The sequence below is a fragment of the Struthio camelus genome, chromosome 19, assembly GCF_040807025.1.
Source record: "Struthio camelus isolate bStrCam1 chromosome 19, bStrCam1.hap1, whole genome shotgun sequence".
Lineage (NCBI taxonomy): Eukaryota > Metazoa > Chordata > Aves > Struthioniformes > Struthionidae > Struthio > Struthio camelus.
Genome location: NC_090960.1, coordinates 12,586,677 through 12,606,523, shown reverse-complemented (window position 1 = coordinate 12,606,523; position 19,847 = coordinate 12,586,677). Strand labels below are relative to the sequence as shown.

General features: G+C 56.3%; 1 protein-coding gene across 1 annotated transcript in view; it reads left to right on the top strand.

Annotated features, from left to right (window-relative positions):
• Positions 1–19,847, top strand: part of NTN1 (netrin 1) — a 125,413-nt gene that overhangs the window by 96,291 nt on the left and 9,275 nt on the right. Inside the window, exon 5 of the mRNA XM_068913204.1 lies at positions 12,616–12,690. Coding sequence (XP_068769305.1) covers positions 12,616–12,690 — 75 coding nt within the window. The remainder of the gene's footprint in view (positions 1–12,615; positions 12,691–19,847) is intronic.

The following is a 19,847-nucleotide window of genomic DNA, read 5'->3' as shown; positions in this document are numbered from 1 at the left end:
GTGCAAAAAAGAACCTTCAAAAGACCGGAAAGAGAATTTAATTTTTTCCAGCCAATATGTATCGAAAAGGAAAAGCCTGAAGAGGTATCTGATTTCAAAATAGATTTACCTTCAGAGCAACAAAGGAAATCACAAAGTTTTAACTTTGCAGAAGTGCAAGCAGAGTGCTGGTTAGCCTTAGGTTATTAGGATTTCAAGTAGCGACGTGCCTTGGTCATCACCTGGCTCTGATATTAGCTGGAAAGGACTCTGTGCGTGTGCGCGCTCGTGTTTGTGCTCGCACATCTGGAGGAGATCAGCAGAGCAAGGGACCAGCTGGAGCTCTGTGCGGGGTTTGCAAATGCTCACTTCCTACCCAAAGGGCTCTCCAGCTGCTCGTGCCTCGCCAGCCAGGCTCAGAGCACGCTCCCTGCCTGCTCTATCTCAGTAAGGACATTTCCAGAGCATGGTGCGGGGCTGGGGGGGGGGGGTGGGGGGGGGTGGGGAGAGGGACAGACTTTGTCCTGGCAGAGGGAGAATCACAGCTCCTCACTCTAAGGAAGCTCTTTAAACAATGAGTGCGAGCTCTGCGGAGAGCCAAAAGCATCCCACAGGCAGAATAGAAGTCTCCACAGCTGTCTGCAGTACAATCAGGAGGCTAAATTCTCATTTGGGTCACCCGGGTGGAAATCTGGGCTCAGTTTTGGGGTCTCTAGCTTTGTACCAGTCCAAATAGGTAATTAATTCTGTCCTGCATGGGTATTCTCCTGCTTGTCTCAGGCTGTAAGCAAATGATGGATTGACTGAGTGATGGATTGACTGATTGATTGGCTGCAGAACCCAGATTGCTTCTGAAAAGAAGTTTTTTCACGGTGATCCATAGTGAATGGCCTTGAGCACAATGAGGGGGGCGAGGTGAGGGGTTTCCAGCAAAGAAACTGCTGGTCACTTCAAAATATTCCACAAATTCTGTGAAGTGAGGGGAGGGAAGATGCAGATACGCTTCCTGCACAGCCACACCAAGTTCTTACAATCCCATCTCGGGGCTTCCCACATCCCTGCATCTCCACCTCTCTGTGTCCCCAGCTCTGGGACTCTGCCACCATAGGGACTGTCCTGGCAGCTGTGCCTGGGGGACAGAGTTAGGGACAGCAGGGCTCCTGGCTCAGAGATGACTCCTGATGCTGGGGGACTGGGGTGCCCACAAATCCTGGGCACTGTGGCCAAGGCAGAAGCTCTGGACTTGCAAGCCCAGCATCACTGTGAAATCTGGTACACAAAACATTTTAATGATTTTGAAATGAAATGAACTGGGTCTCTCCCTTTCCTGGGAAATGCCTGTTTCTCCTTAGCAAAATTTTCCCCCAGCACCAGCTCTCAATTGCAGCATTTCCCCTGGAGTGGAAAATCGGATTTGCCCCCACATCCTGCCCATGCACCCAGCCATGCTTGACTGCGCTGGTCCAGCGCATGGCCCGCTCAGCCGGGGAGCTGCTGTCAGCCCGGGGATTTATAGGGTGGCCCATACTACTGAAGACAGATGGTTTCCTATTAATGCATTTAATCATGTTGACTACAGCTCTCCGCAAGGCTGTATCCCTGGGGGAGACTGTGAGAGGCAATTCTGGAGTTTGTCAGCAGTCAGAGCGCAGGTCTGGGGCTGCCGCTCTGCTGGCTGCAGAGGGCTGGGAGATATGTTTCCAAAGGGAAAACGCCAGGCAGCGACTAGGTGCGGACGGGGCTGGCCCAGCGTGTCCTGCACATCTCCAGGGGCTGAGCAGCAGCCTTGGCATCAAGCTTGGGGATTTGCTCTTGCAGGGACAGGGTTGGAGACATGCTGTCCAACCTAGAGCCACAGGACTTTGAGTGCCTCCAGATAGGAGGTGCCGGGGCCAAGCAGTGCCCCTGAGCCAGGCAGGGCTGTGGGCCCATGCCAGGTCCAGTGGGCACCGGTAGGCGAGGGCAAAACATTTAGATGAACAGGCTGCGAAGTGAGGCGGGGGAAGGGAATGCAAAGGCAGGGACTGACATGCTGTGAGGCTCACTTGTCCATGCAGTGTTTTCCAGCGATTTACTTTCTGGCATTTCTGGGCTCTCCCAACTGTGTGACCGGGGACGGGAGCCTGCTGTTCCTTTTTAGCTCCCTTTGTAGCCTCCCTATTTATCTGAGACGCCTGGGATACTCATGAAGCTGTGATTGCTATGTGCAAGTGCCTCTAGAGGGGCTGAAACATGCTAGGACCCAGTCCCTGTCATCTCACAGCCATGGCAGGAAGCTAGAGGAGCGGGGAGCAAACTCTGCCCGACCTGCTGTGGAGCTCAGAGCCCATTCACAGAGCTGGGATGGTGTCTCAGGGTGGTTTCCACCCCTGAAACCAGTTACCAAGGGTCCTGGGGGAGCTCAGCCCCAGCTGGGATGGGGCATGCTGTGAGGGTAGTGCCGTGACCACCGCATCCAGGGTGCTCTGCAGACTGCTCCTGTGCTGGGGTTCAAAGAGGGCACACTGGCATGGCTGTGTGTGCACAGCAGGCATCTGAAAAGTCCTGGGCCAAGCAAACGGTGCTGTCATGACCAGGCAAGAGCAGTTTTCCGAGTCTCCTGCACCAGCGACGGGGAGGGAGGGAGGCAGTGGCAGCCCTCATTCACATCCTGAAGGATGCTGGTGGCCCCGCTTCAAGGACCCAGTGACATCTGAGCATCTGGCCATACCGGAAGATGTGGAGGTGGGAATACTACTGTGGGCTCTGGCCTGCAAACCGCCCAGCCTCTGTTTTCCATCCTGGCTGCTCCAGGCGAGAGGCTTTAATCTAATTACATGCTTTATTTGCGCCAATTTGTTTTTCAATCAATCTTGTTCAGCCAGAAGAAAGGACGCTACTGTGGGCTCATTTGCACCTTCTTGTTCCAAGGGAGAGGTTAATGGCAGTTATCCTTGCTGGAAGTGCCTGCAGGGCTACAGATCTGGCTCCATTTTTGCACTGGGCGCTGCCTGGCCTGCTTCAGAGTCATATTTTCATGATCTCTTCCCTTGGCACTGTCTAGTAAAGGGGAAAAAGTAAGTAAGTCCCATGTTTAGCTACCGAGCAGCCTGGCTGCTGCGTAAGGATCTGTATGAAACAGGCTGTTTCGTGAGGAACCTTTCAATGCAGCAGCGAGCTGATGGCATGGGCTATGGATGTGGCACGGAGCAGGCAGATTTGCCTGGCTCAGGTCAGGTAGCTCCCGCCAGCCAGTGTCCTGGGGCACTCAGCCTGCCAGCTGTAGAAAAGTTTGCACATCTGTTGCCAGGGGTTTTCAGCATCCCCCTGGAAGAGTCCTGGGGAAATGCTGAGGTCTACAAAGCAGAAAAGAAATGGTGAAAATACCTAAATTAACACACTTTTCCTGCCTAGACAAGGCTGACACAGCTTGCTCCTGAAGTGGCTGCGCCGGTGCATCAGCTGCAGCAACTGTACTTGTTTCTGAGGTTGTATGGCAGAGAGAGCCCCCACACCCCACGTACATGCATGCTGGTGTAAAGCATTCCTGAGACCACTTTGGAGACCAGAAGATGCTCTGAGGCCTTTAATCGGCCTTTCCATGGAGAGCAGGCCTTTGGTCACAGACCTTCTCCAAGGACACCTCGAGAGTGGAGGAGCTGGGTCTCGGGTGACGAGATAAACTCTTGCCACACTGTCGGGGCTGACACAGCTTCTTTTTCCAGGGTGCATGGAGGTGGTTGAGCCACATTCCAGGACTGTGGGACTGTCATTCTGAGGTTGAAAGCCCTGGGTCATATCAGGGGCTGGTGGGGAATGGAGAGCAAGGTCTGGAGTAAGGAACGAAGTGCAGAGCCCAAGAAGGATTTAGTCCCATCCTCAGCATGGGGCTATGTTGGACTAAGCCTCACCTCAAGCCTAAATTTTCCTTGCATTCAGCCCCTCTGGACACAAGCTTACGCAAGTCTAGTGATGCATAATTACCCTGATTTCAGTCAGCCACACCTGCACAGGCTTTCTACGGGCAAGCTGACCCTTGAGAAGAGCCCGGATGTCCCAGGCGCGCATGGGATTTGCAGACAGCCCATTCCTCATCCTGCGTTCCCACGTTCAGGCCAAGCTGGCTCCAATATCCAGTTCAGTATTCTTCAACCCTTACTACATTGCAGGCTCTAAAAGCATTGCCAGTAGAACTGCAAGGCCACACAACAACAGTGCAGCCACAGACAAGAGGCTTGCTTTGCATTAGGACTTAGCACGGACCCTCCAGAAGCAGACCCAGACCACTGGGATCCCTGACCACAGGCTGAGAACAAGGGGATCGTTGCAAATCTGGGATAGTTTTGCACATCACATAACATTCCTGACTTCAGCAGCTCAAGCCCAGCTCATCCCAAGTCCAAGGCTTGCAAATTCTGCTGGGAGTTGGTAGCTCGAGATGCTCTTCCAGAGTGGTGGCTGAGGCCACTCAGCCCGAGGCCCCAGCTGTCCCACAGCCAGCCTCAAAAGCTAGAGTCATGATTTGAGAGTTAGATTTGCAAAGGACATATGCACATAAGCACATAAGTTGGGTCATCACCAAGCCAGGGAGGAAGAGCCAGCTTAGTCATTACAGACTCCACTGCCTTGTTCAACATCCGGCCCAGGGAAAGGGGGCTGCAGGGGGTGCCGGGCAGAGCAGAGAAGAAACGATCCCACTGCTAAAGTAAATAACCTAGGAGGGATTCTCTGTCTTAAGCTTGCTTTTACATCATAGAAGGCAGCTCTGGGACAAAGCATCTGACTCGAGTCCAGCCAAAATTACATTACAGCATCAATTCCTTGCAGTCAATGTGCAGTCTGTGAGCCAGAGACATTGTACCCAGCACAGCCCCTGCCGCTCATCACACAGGGAGAAACCTGAAAGCAATCAGCAGGCTGTATGCCCTTGAGCCAAACGCGTGTGGGCTTGGGAGCAAGACAGTCCTCAGCCTCAGCGCTGCGTTCTTCTGCCATTCATACCTCATGGGCAATAGCTTTAAATCCCATCTATACTCCCTGTGCGTAGAAAGGGCTATTCCAGAGCACTGCCTCCCTCGGGACACGTGGTCAGCAAAGGACATAAGCTAGAAGCTAGTTTGGAGTGAGGATGTTGGGCCAGCAGAGCTGGCACTCTTCAAAATTACTCTAACAGTCATTCACTGAGACTGATGGAGGAAATATTAAAACAAGTATTCGGGACGGAAGCAAGGGGCAGTTTCAACATTGGGCGGGGGAGGAGAAAAAAAAAAGAGAGAGAGGGAGAGAAAGTTTCATGGTCACTTGGGGAAGATGCCCTGAAGTCTCATGGCCAGAGGCATCCCTGCAGTAACTTCTTGGAGCTGACCCTGGCACGGGGCCATCATCTTCTGTCCTGGTGCTGCAGCGGTAGAATAGCATATTATTCACTACATTCAGCTGAGAGCTGTATGGCTTTTAAAGCATGGCTTCCAACACTTTGGAACGTTTCAAGATGGCTTATAGAAATGCTATCCGTTCCCAGTCTGGGCAACTTCCCCATCTGGCACCAAGCACCCGCCTGAGCCCATGCTCAGCCACACAGTGGAGATGCAGTGCTTCTGCTCTTTCCTCCCCAAAAGCTGGCTCCTTTGTCCCTTCCGTTCCTTGGGCTTTTCCTCTATGCTCCCAATCACATGCTGAAGATATTGACTGCTGCCCTCTTTGGATTTGAAGACTTCTCTCATAAAACCCTTCTCGGGTTTGGAGGCTTCTTTCTGCAGTCTGAACAGTTCAGATGAAGTGCACAGCCCTGTGGAGATGGGGTGGATTTTGAGTCCTGAAGCTCTGTGGACCCATCACCTTGTAGGACAGAGTTTGTCCCCTTGTGTACAGCATGGACAACTCTAGTTCTCCTAACGGACCCTCCATCCACTACCAGTGTGGTCCCCTCCTTCTGCCATCACCATGTCCCAGACTCTGGCTGAAGCCTCATTCCCTCAATAGGTTGCTTGTACCAAGGGTGTAATGGCTGTGGATGGTACAACAGGCCACATCAGTACTTTGTGGAGCGCATTTTATTGTTGCTCGATGGGTTCAAGAAATGCCTTGATGCAAACAGCATTCATACCTAGGCTTTGGTTCAGATCACCAGCAGCTGAGCTGCAAAGTCTGGACACAGACCACATCCAAGAGGTGAAATTCCCAGACATTCAGTGAAGGGAGAATTTGCTTGGGTCCATCTTTAGCATCACTGCAATGGCTGGGCCCACAAAGACATGGCAGTGTCTCACATGAGGATTTTGTATATCCATATTCAGAGGCAACAGTCGCATCTCTCAGGTTGGGGCAGAGCCCTCCTACAATTTCAGTGGGCGTAGTGAAGTCAGAAGATGAAACAGCTGGACCAGCAGTTCGGGGGGAGTTTAGCCATTTTGCACCAGGATCAAGGCTTTCCAATCACGGATTTGCCTGGAGCCAGGAAAGGCCTCCACACTCTGTTTTTCACCACAGTCTTCTCCTTGCATGAAGGGAAGTCAAAGCAGATGTAGGATTTGATGTTTGGACCCACACCTTCATTTCGTGGCTCTACTCAGTCACCACCTGGTCTCACATCTCACCTGGTGCAAAAGGGAGATGGGGAAGCCCAGACCTCCACCGCACAAGACAGTCACCCACTGAGCCCCAGCAAGTAAATGCATCCCAGCAGGAGCCAGAAGATAGAAAGAGGGCAGGCATCCTTCACTGGCTAAAATTTTGAGGCCAGATTGTCAAAGCTGGGTATTCCCTTCTAGGCCACTACACCTACGCTTTGGATTTCAGCCCACAAAGGTATTTAGGGCCCTACCTGGGGGAAATCAATAGGAATTTAGCTGCATAAATTGAGATTAGAAATCTAAATACCTTTGGGAATCTAAGCCTTATATCTGCATTTTGAGTTAGGTACCCAGGCCAAGAAATGTGGCTTTAATCGTTCTATCATGTCAGAATCAAGGGGCCTTTAATTTCCGTTACCGACATGTGGCTTTCGCAGAGGCTTAAAGATCATTTCTGAGCTGCAAGCAAAGCAAGTTGCAGTCTCAGCATATCTTCTCCTTGTGAACATGGCTCCGCACCCTCTGCTGAGGCCAGAGCAGCTGCTATCTGCATACTTTGTCCTACACAGCCCCAACCCCGAAAGATCAGATGGGCACTGCAGTCAGGAATGGGGTGCATTGGCAGAGCGTGGGGTCACCAGGTCCCCAGCCCTGGCCTTATCCACAGCTGTTTCGAGTCTCATGCTAATAGTCCTAGCCCTGTATTGCTAAAATAATCTCCAAAAATGAAGAAAAACATTTTTCAAAAAGTGCAACTTTTGAAAAAAATATATATAAAACAAAAAAAGGTGTTTAGCTGTGAAAACTCTTTGCTCAGCCAGAGAATTAGTTATATCAAGGGGATGGGCTGAGCTGTAAAGCTGCTGAATGCTGTGCTGACACATTTTACTAAGCTGTGATGGACACGAAACAGCCGCCCGCCACCTGCTCCCAGCCCGCGCAGAACAAGTAGCGCCAACTACGAGTTTCCAAATTCCCTTGTTCTGTTTACCTAGGAAACACAGAAAGTTTGTATTTTCTCATAGGAAAGCATCCAGTCACTCCTAGCCCAGTGGGGCTTGCAGGGAGATGCAGGATGCTTCGCGCCTCCCCCCGCCAAGGCAAGGTCGTGGTGCGTTAGGAGCAGCAGTATCGCTTGGTGCTAAGAACACAACCAGGTGCTTGGAGAGCTGCATCTTCCTCTGCTTAGCCTCTGAGTCTTTCTAGTTTCAGTTTCAAAATTTGAGAGCTTGGAAAGAAGAGAACCATGTACATCATGAGGAAAAACAAAAGGAAGAAGAAGAAGAAGAATTAATCAAGAATTAAATGTAGAAATATACTATTAGATATGCAAACTAAATGTAGAAAGGATGTATTTTGGCTCCCAAAGTCACTGCTCAGGTCAGCCATCCTGCAGGGCCAAGCTGAGGGAGCTTCACTGCAGCACTGCGCCCTTGCGACCTGGGTGAATAGGATCCATCTTCCCTACTTTCTACTCCACATTTTAGCTACCGTCTCTCAAGTTGCTCTCCATCCCAAAGCAGATACCCTTCACTTCTTCTTCAAGCAGCCTCATTTCATTCTCAGCCTGGTGTTTCGGTCAGTCTCAGGCATCTACCTTCTAAGGGCAGGTTACCCCACAGCTGATCCTCTGCAACCTCACTAAGATGCACCAGAGACCTGCGGAGACAGAGCCTCTCATATGATCAGGCTAAGCATGTTTGCCTTGGGGCTCTGTAGTCTTGTAAGGAGGAAAAATTTGGGGAGAAAGTTTGTAAGAGCCTCCTATCCCAGCAAAGACATTACGGCACAAGTTACTGAAATAGTGTTTGAAGCATTCCAGCCAGCAGAGAATCACATTTCTCTTCCCCTTTCAGCCTGCTGCCCCTTCCTCCCATTCCTTCCTCCGAGCTTTGAGTTTGGCTCTGTTATTGTCTTCCATCAAGGGACCTACAGCCCAGCAAGCCTTTCCAGCAGAGACCAGACTGCTGGAATGTCACTTGATGGACGAGAGCAAGGTCTTTTTCTGCCATTAGGCAGCATGGAAATAGTATCCTGTAGCATCCTCTCCGTGCAAGTAAGCAGTGAATCTTGCAGGATCAGTCTCAAGTATGCAGCACCACTTGCTGGCAAACACAAGCTCAGGGCTTCATTTTGCGGGATTCAATTTGTCAGCCCAAAGAGGACCTAGAAGACCTCTGAAGTCACCCAGGAGGCAGGCAGGCAAGCTCCCTGCACAAGAGACTGAGGAAATGAGCTGGGGCAAATCCCCCACCAATAGGAATCAGCCCTGGCATCTGGTGATTTACACTGATTTACACCAGCTGGTTGTGGCCACATCAAGTTCAATTTAAACCAGCTGAGGCTCTAGTACAACCTATGAGGCTGAAGGGAAAAAGAAAAAGAAAGAGAAGGGACTAGAGAAGGAAGACTAGAGGGTTGCACTACCAAAAGCAAGGATAGAGCCAGGCTGTGCCTGGGTGTCTCAAACCACGAGTCTGGTTCCTGTTCTGGAGCAAGTGGAGGTTGTGATGCTGCCCTGCCAGGCTCATGGAGCAGCTTGCCTGGGCAGTGCTCGTTGCCCAACACAGCCTCTCTGGCTGGGAAGCAAACCAGGGCAGGTTTCTGGCAGATCAGTAATCTCTGGCAGACTGAAGTGTCACAGCAGGAGCACGGGGCCTGGGAAGCCCAGATGTGGCTAGAGTTGTTTCCTATGCAAAAAGGTTGCTGAAGAGATGTTCTTGTGAGCAGTTTGGGCCATAATCCCAAGTAATGACTTTTATTTATTTATTTATTTTGCCTGGGGGCGAACCCCCATGGTCCCTGCAGCAGCGCTATGAGGATGGAGAAGGAGCTGCTCGTGGTGAGCCTGCTCAGCCCATGCGGTGGGACCCGCTGGCTCCCAGCTACAGCACGAGCTCTCCCAGAGCGAGCACAGGACAAACCACCAGGCAACTGCCTTGATCCAGACAGTCCCTGGGGTCGAGCCTGCACTGCACCTTGGGCCACGTGGGTCAGGAAACCGGGACCCAGTGGGAGTTCATTTCCTATTGCTCGTGTTCAGAGCCGGCTGCTCTCCTTCACCTCTTTGCCTGGCTCGGATTTAGCTGGGGACAGGAGGTCCATAGCTGGAGGTCCTGGACTTTGTCCTTGCTCCATCACTCACTCTCTGCTTGCCCTTGAGTATGTTGTCCGTGTGTCAGCCTCTCTGCTGCAGCTCAGGTACAGCAATCTCTGCTTCTGTTTAGGGGGTGCAATGCATCATAAGTAATGAATATTTATAGAGCTCCAGGATTCTTGTGCCAAAGGAGAACGAGGCATTCATCATCATCATTATCATAACCTCATTAGTGTCCTGAAAACATTAGCAATCCACGGCTGAGCAGAATCGCACCGGCTGCCTGGTGAAACAGCCCGGCTGCCTGGTGAAACAGCCCAACTGCCTGTCTCTCAGCAGTCCCTCGCTCAGCCGAGCAGGCTAGGAAAAGCCTCCCTGGGCTGTTAAATCAGTGTATTCACATTTATTTCCTTTGTAGTCTTTTCCTTCCATATTCATGGCCAGGAACAATTTACCAGCATGTTAGATCACTAATATTTCTGTTCCCTTGGCACGTTCCCCATAGGGTGAGCTGGTGGTGTTTGCCGCATTATATGTGTGAGCAGTTTGTGGGCTCTAGGGCAACTGGCACAGGGAGTCTGGTGCGTTGGCAGGTCTCTGGCGTCCCACTAGCCACACTCAGTGACAGCACATGGCAGCGTCCCTCTGTGCGGCAGGGTCCTGCCGCATGGGCATGGCCAATGCTTTGCTAGAGAACCCCCATCCTCTGAACTACACATACAGCCTTTCCCTTTTCTGCCACCTGAACTGGCCTCCAACAGGCAGGTTTAAATGTCTGCAAGGAAACCTCTGTGGATGGGACAGCTGAGTGGTTTTCCAAGCGCAAGCCCTGTAGGTGATGGCAACAGAAATGACAGGATATTGGGAAAAAAATGAGTGAAAGTTTTCTGGCATGGTTTTTATGGAATATTCACTCTTGTCTTAATATGTTTCAAGTTTTGTGTGATGTTCAGGTTCACATTAGATGAAGAAAACAAAGAGGAGTCCATGGCTGCTGGAACCCCTTGGTCATCAGCTTGGCCTTTCAGCTTCCAAGGGCTCTTGGCAGGTTGGAGCTGGACAGAGATCTTGGCTGGGTCTCTTGGAGAGGGAAGGTGCCCCATTTCAAATCATAGCTTTTGCTTTTGGTCCTGGCTTTGGTTAGGTCATATTACAAGAGCATGAAGCCACTTATCTGAGGAATATCCACTTTTCTGAGGAATAGGAGCAGCGAGCAGCAATGGAGAGAGCCGGGTCAGGAGCGTGATGCTGAGATGAGGTGACTGTCCAGGTGGCCGTGGTGAGGAAGGGCTGGGGCTGAGACAGGCACAGATAACAATGAGGTCTTGGCCGAGGAGTGATACCTGATGACTTTGGTTTGTTTGAATGCTTAGAGCTCTGGATTTCCTTCCTCATCTTGTCAGTCCCCCACTGAGAACTGGAAAAGAGGTTGCTCCTTGGATCAGGCCAGGTTTGGATCTGCCAGGAACAGGGAGGGTTGGGTTGGGGGATCTGAACATACTGGGAGACCTCCTGGAGCATCTCTCCTCCTAAGGAAGCTTGCCTTGTTTGTGAACCTGGGTCCCTTGGGATACCTCCCACACTCAGGCTGGTGAACTGAGAGGGTGCAGGGCACCCCATGCATGGTATTTAGAGACCTTGCTGTCCTCCTTACTTGAGTGGCATCTACCACTGGAGACCACCTCCACCACAGGGACACATCCCAGAGCTGGAGCTCTTACGGGGGTAAGAGCACCCACCAAATTCGCCACGTAGAGCTGGGGTTCAGCTGGAGGAGGAAAAATAGCCTCTTTTCCTCTCCAGCTCTGTCTTACAGCTCCTGTTTGCTGCCTTGGAGGTGGCTGGCATGCCCCAGTGACAGCAAATTTCCTACCCCTGGCCCCTTTGTACGTAGCAGAGCAGCAGCAAGCAGAGCTGTCCCTGGGAAGTGCTACAGCCATTTCAGTTGTAACAGCCTCCTCCCCACTCTGTGCCTCAGTTTCCCCTCCCAGCCTGCTTGAAGCGTGAGAGAACTTCTTCTTACCTGTGCTCCTACAGCACTTGAAGCAGGGTCCCAAGCTCTGCTGTGCCCAGAGTGTGGCATAGCAGCGCTGCGGGGGAGGCGTGGGGGGGATGCCGCACCGATTCTGGCTGTAGCGAGGGTTTGCCCGGCCGCGGCGCTGCTGGACGTCCCCGGAGCCGAGCTCACGGTTCTGCCAGGCAGTGCCGGCAGCAGCTCCTGCTGCAGCACTCGGCATCCCTGCAGCCGCCCAGGCCCCATGGCACGGCTCCAGCCCGGCGAGCCTTGGCGGCGGGGCCGAGCCGCCGGCCGTGCCAGGGCTGCAGCGCCAGCCCGCTGCGCCGGAGCGCCGGCTGCTGCGCGGCCCGAGCGGAGCGATCATGTCACAGCAGTGGGGCCCATTAGAAACGCTGTGTTCCTCCTGGGGTATTTTATTTGCACACTTCACTAGAGTGGACACCAAAAGGCTTTGCTAATGCTTCATGGGCTGCTAATTTCCTCCCTGACCCGCATTGTCGGAGGGCGACCCCAGCCCGAATCTCCTGGCAATGAATGCCAAAGGCCGACACTGGCCGGGGTTAGGGGTGACAATGGGGCCTCTGTGGGCTCCGGGCAGGCTCCGGCTCGGAGCTGGAGAACAGGGGGAATTTGTGTGGCTCTCAAAAGCTCTGGGTGGCACAATAAGGGAGGCCCCGGGGTCTCCCAGGAAGACAGAGGCGGCCCAGGGAAGCCGGGCTGGGGGCGGCGGGCAGGAGGATGGGTTCCTTTGTGCGAGGCTTTCTTTAGAAAGGCAGGTTTTTCTGAATGCCCCCTCAGACGACCCAATCGGGGCCTGGCAGATGGATATCACAGGCACGCTGCTTATTCATGGCAGGCTGCAGCTTTGAGCCGGTTCCCCCTCCATCCCCCCCCAACCCCAGCTTTTATTCATTTTAAGGCTAATTTGTTTTGTTAATGTTTTTTTGCCCTCCCCCTCTCTCCCTGTCCAGATTGTGACTCATACTGCAAGGCGTCCAAGGGGAAACTGAAGATCAACATGAAGAAGTACTGTAAGAAAGACTACGGTGAGTCGCCCCTCGTGGTCGCGCTTCCAAGGGGAAGAGCGGTTTCGAGATGCAGCAGAACGGCATCGTCCCTCCCCCGAAGCGCGCTCAGCCCGTTCCCCAGCGCGGGGTGCCCACAGCACGGGTTTTCAGCTGGGTCCCAGCTGCAGCTGAGCCAGGCGCCCCAGCCGGGCCCTGCGGCAGCCGCCCGGGGTTGGGAGTGCGTGCTGGGTGCCAGGCAATTTTGGGCATCTTTTTTTCCCGGTTTGGAGAGGAAACCCTAGGTGGTAATACTCAGAGGAGCAGGGGTGTGATGCATTGCTCATTAAAATCTGAGCTCCCATGTGGATGTTCAGACCCCTCCTACCCTCCAAATCGCAGTCCATCTCCTCCCCAGGCCTCTCCTAGGTTACCCGTGACCCAGAGTCCCGCGGCTCTTCTCGCCGCACTTACGCACAGTGGCATTTAAAAGTTGTCCTTTGCTCTAGAGACTAGTATCAGGCAGTTCTCCATCACCTGGACACATCCCTGCCTTGTAGTCCACGCTCTACTTCATAAAGAGGGTAGTGCAGCCCTGGGGTAGGGCCCAGGGAGGCTGCAGGATCCTCATCCTCAGAGATAGTCAAAAATTGCCTGCTGCAGCAACCTTGCTCTAAAGGGTTGGACCAGACACCTCCAGAGGTCCCTTCAGACCTCAGATCTTCCATGACTATTTTTAACATGTGTCCATTCCGGGTTTGGTCACCCATGACCCCACAGTGGTGGCTCGGGCAGCGCTGCAGGGGGGACTTTCTGCAGGCCATACCTAAAGAAACCTTTCAAATCCCCCCTGGGGCTTTGAGCATGCATCTACCAGTAAAGCAGCCTCAGGCAGCACTGCGTGAGGCTCATCTCCACCTCGGCAAGTCCTTTCCTCAGGCCCAGAGGAGGTCAGATGGGATCAGCCCTGCTCCAAGTCCTGCTCTCACGCAGGATGAGCTGTCCTGCCCCAGAGGTGCCAATGTTATTGGAATGAACTGGGTGGTAGCAACCAGACTGACCTGGAAAAAGTAGGCAGAGCTGGTTAAATACAGGGGCTCTGTGTCAGGGGATGTTTAGAAATTACACTAGACATGTACGTGTTGGAAATCAGCTCACCCTTCCACCCCCGCAGGGACTGCAGTGGGGGGTCTGAGTGTCTGAATTTACAGCAGGGTCAAAACCACTCGGGAAAACATGATCCGTCGTGTTTAATCCAGGGACGGGGAAAGGGCCGTGAGCGGATGGGACTGCCCAGATCTGAGCCTGTCTCGACGAGCATCTCTCCCATTCCTGGGTGCATTGGCAAAGCGTGGGTGCTCCCTGGGACCTCTTTTGCTACCCAGCAATGGGACGTGACTCAGGGCACGAGCGAGATGCGGTCGCCTCCACGTAACTCGCTGGGTACCACGAGGGCGAAGCAAACGACCCCCTGCTGCAAGACACTTCCCAGCACGTCCTCTTTGGGATCTGCCCCAAGTTGGGGGGGGGGGGGAGGAGTGAGCGAGGACGGGGTTTGGTCCCGGATAGGTGTCAATCAGCATTACTACACCGTTACCCCCATCCCCTCCGTACCGAAGTTTCCCAGCGGAGCAGGGAATACCTCCTCTCCACTCTGAGCACTCACAACAGCAGCTCGGCATATCCGGGAAGTGTTTGCCAAAGCAGAACGAATTCCCATTTAACAGCCCTTCACAACGTCTTCCTCGGACAAGGCCGTTCGCGGCAGGGACAGACGCGGCCGCTGAGGGATGCTTCGCTCTGGCTTTGTGCTCTGACGGCTCCCGGCGAGCCCAGGCGAGGAAGAGCTCGCAGACAGGCAGGGAAAAAATACACGGGCTTTTTTCCTGGGAAACAAGCCTGCATTTACAGTGTTAAACCCCGATGCGTTTAGCTCTTGCAAGCCCGCGTTTTGCCGTTGCGAGGGGGGCGGGGGGGCAGAGAAGGGATTTGGGCTGGAAAACAGTAGCAAGCCGGACTTTCTCATGCAGCCGCTCCTCAGCGTGGGGCTCGGCGGCAAACACCGCCTACTTATTCTTCCATTGCCCATGCGGCAAACAGGTTTCAAAGTGGGGGGGAAAAAAAACAAACTAGCTCCCTTTGGCAAGGACGAACGGCCAGGGCCGGACGCGCTCGCTGCCCTCGTCCGGAGAGGCCAAGCCACGGCTGGCCACGCTGGTAGGAGCAGCCCGAGGTTCAGCGTCAGCTGGTGGGAAGGTGCACGAAATCCCTTCTCCTTAGAGAAAAGGATTTAACAGCACATGAGAATCTCTCTGCTGGAACATGAGCTTATGAAGGGCAGGAGCGGAGCGGGGCTGGGCTAAATGCCGCTGAAGGCGCCGGGTTTCCCGTGGGCCGGGGGCCAGCACGCGGGTTCGCCGCTGCCTAATAAGTTGTGAGCTCTGACAGACGCTTTTCCCACACGTGGCGCATCCAAAATGTTGTTTTCCCATCTGGCTTCTCCGGCGTCTCCTAAGGGTTGAGCTCACACTGCCGCGTTTTCTTTCCGAGTGGGACAGAAAGCAGCCACTTAATTGAAGGAAACTTGCAGGAATTTAATATCTGTCTGCCGGGCTGCTTCGAGGGGGTTCAGAAGATGGAGCAGAGAGACATGCACCCTCAATCCGATCCTTCCGCCTGCGTTTTCTCAGGAAACGAGGCTAAAACGAACGGCGCTTCGCAGCCCGAGCTGCGTTGGCCGGCCCCGCGGCGGTCGCCAGCTCCAACGGCGCGTCGAGCGGGCCAGCGTGGCAGCGTCCCGGCTTGTTCGAGGAGCAAAGAGGCAGCTCTCTCTTGCTTTCACTGCTTTGCTTTTCTGAACGCGCGGCGGGGGGAAAAGATATTTCTTTCTAGCGCCAGTAGGTTTGGGCGAAACCTTCTGCTTCGTTTTGTTTGAAGCCGTGACGGGGGCTTTCGGGCTTCGACAGCCTGTTGTCACCCGGAGAGATGCCGGGCAGAGGAAGGCAGTTTAAGAGCTTGTCTAGGATCTGAGAAAAACCCACCGGGCGACGAATAGCTCCGGAGGGGCGCACAGGACGGGGGGGATGCTGCAGGGAGCCTTTTCGGTGTCGCTTTTATCAAGCAGCGACGCTTATTTGAAAGGAAAAGCGAGCCGAGGCAGCTTGCCGAGGCTCGGGGCGTCCTGCCGCGCGACGTCGGGGCGCTCCGGCCACGCGCGACCCCGCTCGGCCCCGGGGGGCTCTCCGAGGAGCTCGGCCTTCCCGCCGCCGCCGCGCGGGGTGAATTTTGCTTTTCCAAGCCACCGGCGTCGGAGCGGGGCTGGCGCGGCAGCCTGGCAAAGGGCTGGCGCCCGAGGGGCCCGGCCGGGAGCGAGCGGGGCCGCGGCACGGCCCCGACGCCGCCGGCCGGCCGTAGCCCACGCTCGCGGCTGGGCCGGGAGGGAAGAAAGGGTTGAAAAGGTGCGCGGAGGGCTAATAAAGACTTTCTGCCTGACACCGCAGCAGGAAGCCAATTAGGAGGCTCTTTTTCCTCACCGTTACGCCAGGATCGCTGCTCTGAATGTCCTAAAAGGCCCTAATTAGCTTGAACAGAGTTACTTCTCCTCCGGGCTCAATCGGGAAGCTATCATCCACCCGTCGCTCCTCAATGGGGCTTTTGAGCTCCCTGTTTCATTCAGTGATTCAAAGGGGATATTTTCCCTTATTTATTTATTTTTTATCTGTTTATGTTTGTCTTTCTTTTTCTTACTTTTTTTTTTTTTTTTTTAAATCGGGCTCTTTGCCGCGAGGTAGCCTGGGTGCGAGCACTTGGAGTCAGAGAGCGCGTGAGGCTGGGAGCTGCGGGGGCCGGGCAGCGAACAGCACAAATCGCTCCCGGCGTTTGTTTCGGCTGCGTGGCAGAGCTCGGGGGGCGCTCCGCTGCCCCAAAACCGGGGCCAGGGCTGGCTGTGGGGGTGGGGGGGGGTGAGGGAAAGGAGCCTGGCAAAGAGCTGGGGAGGCAGGGGGCATCCCTGCAGGCTGCGGGGGCAGAGCGACTGCCCCATGGCCCAAGACAGTTTTGGTTTTTTGCCTTGGAAAAGGGTTTTTTTTTTTTTTCATGAAAGTAGGTGATGCTGGTCCAGCAAACTGGGCAGCTCCAGCCACGTCCCCGCCACGGCGACTCTCGCCCTCCCGGCGGCACCGGCGGGCCCGGCCGGCCGGGGAGCGCAGCGCCGCCGCGGCAGCCCTCGCCCGTCGAGGCGCCGGCTCTTTCAGCGCCATCGCTGGGGGCTTTTGCGCTGCCTTCGCGAAACCACCCCGCTCCAGCCCGGCTTCGGGTGCGGGAGCCGGCCGGGGTTGGGGAAGGAGGGACTCGAGCGAGCAGCAGGGACGAGGCTGGCGAAATGCATCCCCCCCCGCCCCCCCACAGCCCGGCCTGGTGGGCGCCGGCACCCCGGGGCCGCCACGTCCCCACCGCCAGCCTCGGGGCGCTAGGAGCCAGCCGCCGGCACGGGGCACCCGGGAGCCGACCCCGGGGCGCCGCGCGCCCTTTCGGCCGGGTGGGGGTGCGTGGGGGGGGGGTCCGGCGTGGTGGCGCCCGGAGGATCCTCGGCTGCAAGGTGAGATCATCCGCTCGCTTCGCCCTTTCTTGGAAAAAAAAGAAATCCGTCCTGCGCGGAGGCTTCACTTACTTCCCCCCCCCCTGCTTTTGTCGAGCGCCGGCTTGGCAGCGTCCCGTGGAAAAAGCAAAACGTGTTTTCGCAAGGCAACTCGAAAAGAGGGGTGGGGAACAGGGGGGGGGACAATCCCACGCAGGAACCTAACCCGGGAGACAACGCGGGGTTGGAGCAGCGTGGCGAAGGGAAGGACGCCGGCCCCGGCCCCCCGCGCGTTTGCAAGCCCCTCTGCCGCAGGCATCCCTGCAAGAGAGCAGGTGGAGGAAACCCCCTTCCCGGACCGCAAACGGCTGAGACATCCCCTCGCCGTACCTGCGGCCGTACGCGCGGGACGAGGGGCGCGAGGGTGGCCGCCTGCGGCGCGGGGCCCGAGCCCACGCGGAAGGGAGAGCGCCCGGCCGGTTCCCCCCCCCCAACCATCCAGCCCAGCCGAGATTAAGGATCATAAATCTCCGATATTAAACCAGTAGGAAACTGGCAGCCAGACGCAGGCAAAGCTCAGCACCGCGCGCAAAATAAATCAAAAAAAAAAGAAAAAAAAAAAGTCTCGTTTTGACACTTTGCTCCGGCGGCGGGAGGGGAGGAACGGGCTCTTTCCAGCGCAGCCCCCCCGCCGCCGCCGGAGCGGGGGCAGCCCTGGCGCCGGCGTCCCCTTTTACTCATGGTTGGGGTAAAATTCCCATGGGCTCCGCTCCGGTTGTGCAGTGAAAACCGGCTTGGCCTTTCGGAAACCGCAGGGGGTGTTTTTTTTTTGGGGGGGGGGGGAGTGCGTTTGCCAAAATTCATCCCCGTTTCCAAGTGTCCTTTGGCGACTGTGTGCAAAGTCCCGCGCTCCGGCTGCAAGCCCGGCCGTCTCGGGGCAGCCCCGGCCCCCGGGGGTCACGTTATGGTGCGCGACGCCCCGGCTCTGCACGGTTAGCCCAGTCCGAGGTCCCGTTGGCAGGGAAAAGCTCGCAAACAGGAAAATTAATACAACCCCCCCCCCCCAAAAAAGTAAATTAAAAAAAAAAAAACACCCCACCCACAACTAATTATTTTCTTAAGCCTCATTTTTACAGCGATCTCACGATTTTTTGGGACCTTGACTCATGGTCTCTGAATGCTGTTGGGGGGGGCGGGGGGGGGCTGCTTTTATTTAAGCTGTAGGCAGCTGCCCTCAAATATGTTGTTTTGAGGGTTTGGGGGGGTGTTTTTTTAAAAAAAAAATCAAATCCTCCTCCCTCCCCCCAACCGCCACCACCACCACCTTCCATCTGCAGCATCGAGTCCTCAGGTCTTCCTTGTGGCTGGAGGCTCCCGGCCAAAACGCCCCGGAGGAGCCCGCCAGCACCAAGGGGCCGACGCCGAGCGGGCCGGGCTGCGCCTGGCGGTGGGCGCGGGGCACCCGGGTGGCCGGCCGGGCTCCGGGACCCTCCCTCTCCCCCCCCCACCACCCTCCACCACCCTTCCCCACGGACGTCGAAACCCGGCCGGCCACCCGGGCGCGAAGCGGGCCGAGGCGTGGGCTGCGCTCGCTCGGGCCCTGGACGGCAGCCATTGCTCGCTGGGAAGCGCTGTCACGGGCCCCGGCTGGAGCGAGAGCGCCGTGAAAGCTGTGACTCAGTCGAGTTTGTCCTCCCCTCGGGGGGTACATTACTGGGGCTTAACAGCCTCGCGCGGCTGCTTCGGGGCACCCGCCGGCTGCTCCCACGGCTCGGCCCGAGGACGCGTCGCGGCCGGCCCTGCCCGGCGCCAGCCCCAGGGCTCCGGCTGCGCCGCTGCTCGTCGGCGGGGCGGCGCGGGGCGGCTGCTGCCCCCCGGGGCCACGCTCGCCCCTTCCCCGCCGCCCCCGTTACCAGCCCCGGGAACCAGCCGGCTCGGCGAACGCCGCTTTTGGCTGGCGGCGGATGGGAGCGGCCTCGCGGCCGCTCGGGGGCCCCGGGCCGAGCGCGCCCGTCCTCCCGGCGGCCGCCCGGCCGCCCGCGGCCCGCAGCCGCTTCGTCAGCCGCGGGGAGGAAGGAGCCGAGCGAGTCGTCCGTCAGCCCCCCGCGACGCGGCCCTGGGCGCCGCTGGATGTGTCAGCGCCGCCCGGGGAGGGGCCGGTGCGGACAGGGCCCCGGCGCTCGGCCCCCGGCGCCCTCCGCCGCTCCGGAGCCAGCCGGAGCCCGTCGCCTCGGGGCCGGCGGGACGTGCAGGTGACAAGCGGGGGGGGGGTCTCCTCCAGGACCCGCGTCATCGTCTCCACCGGTGCTGCTTTGCGCTGCGCACTGCCCCAGGTCCATCCCTGGCAGCTCGCCAGCGGGTGCGGCCCACCGCGCCCGGTGCCCTCCGGCTGCCCCAGGAAACAGCGGGCAAAGGAAACTCCAGTCCAAGCCAGCTTTGGACTGGAGGGTCTCGGCTGACCTCCCCCGCCAGCGCTGGCCCCAGACGAACCCGCGAAGGAAGCGAACCCCCCATGAAGCCAGCGTTGCTTCAGCCTTGGCCAAGAGTGAGGCTAGCACTGCCCACAGTCACTTGCTGCCAGAGACCCAGCAGTATGTAGGTGCTGAAGGAGGTAGTTGCTCAG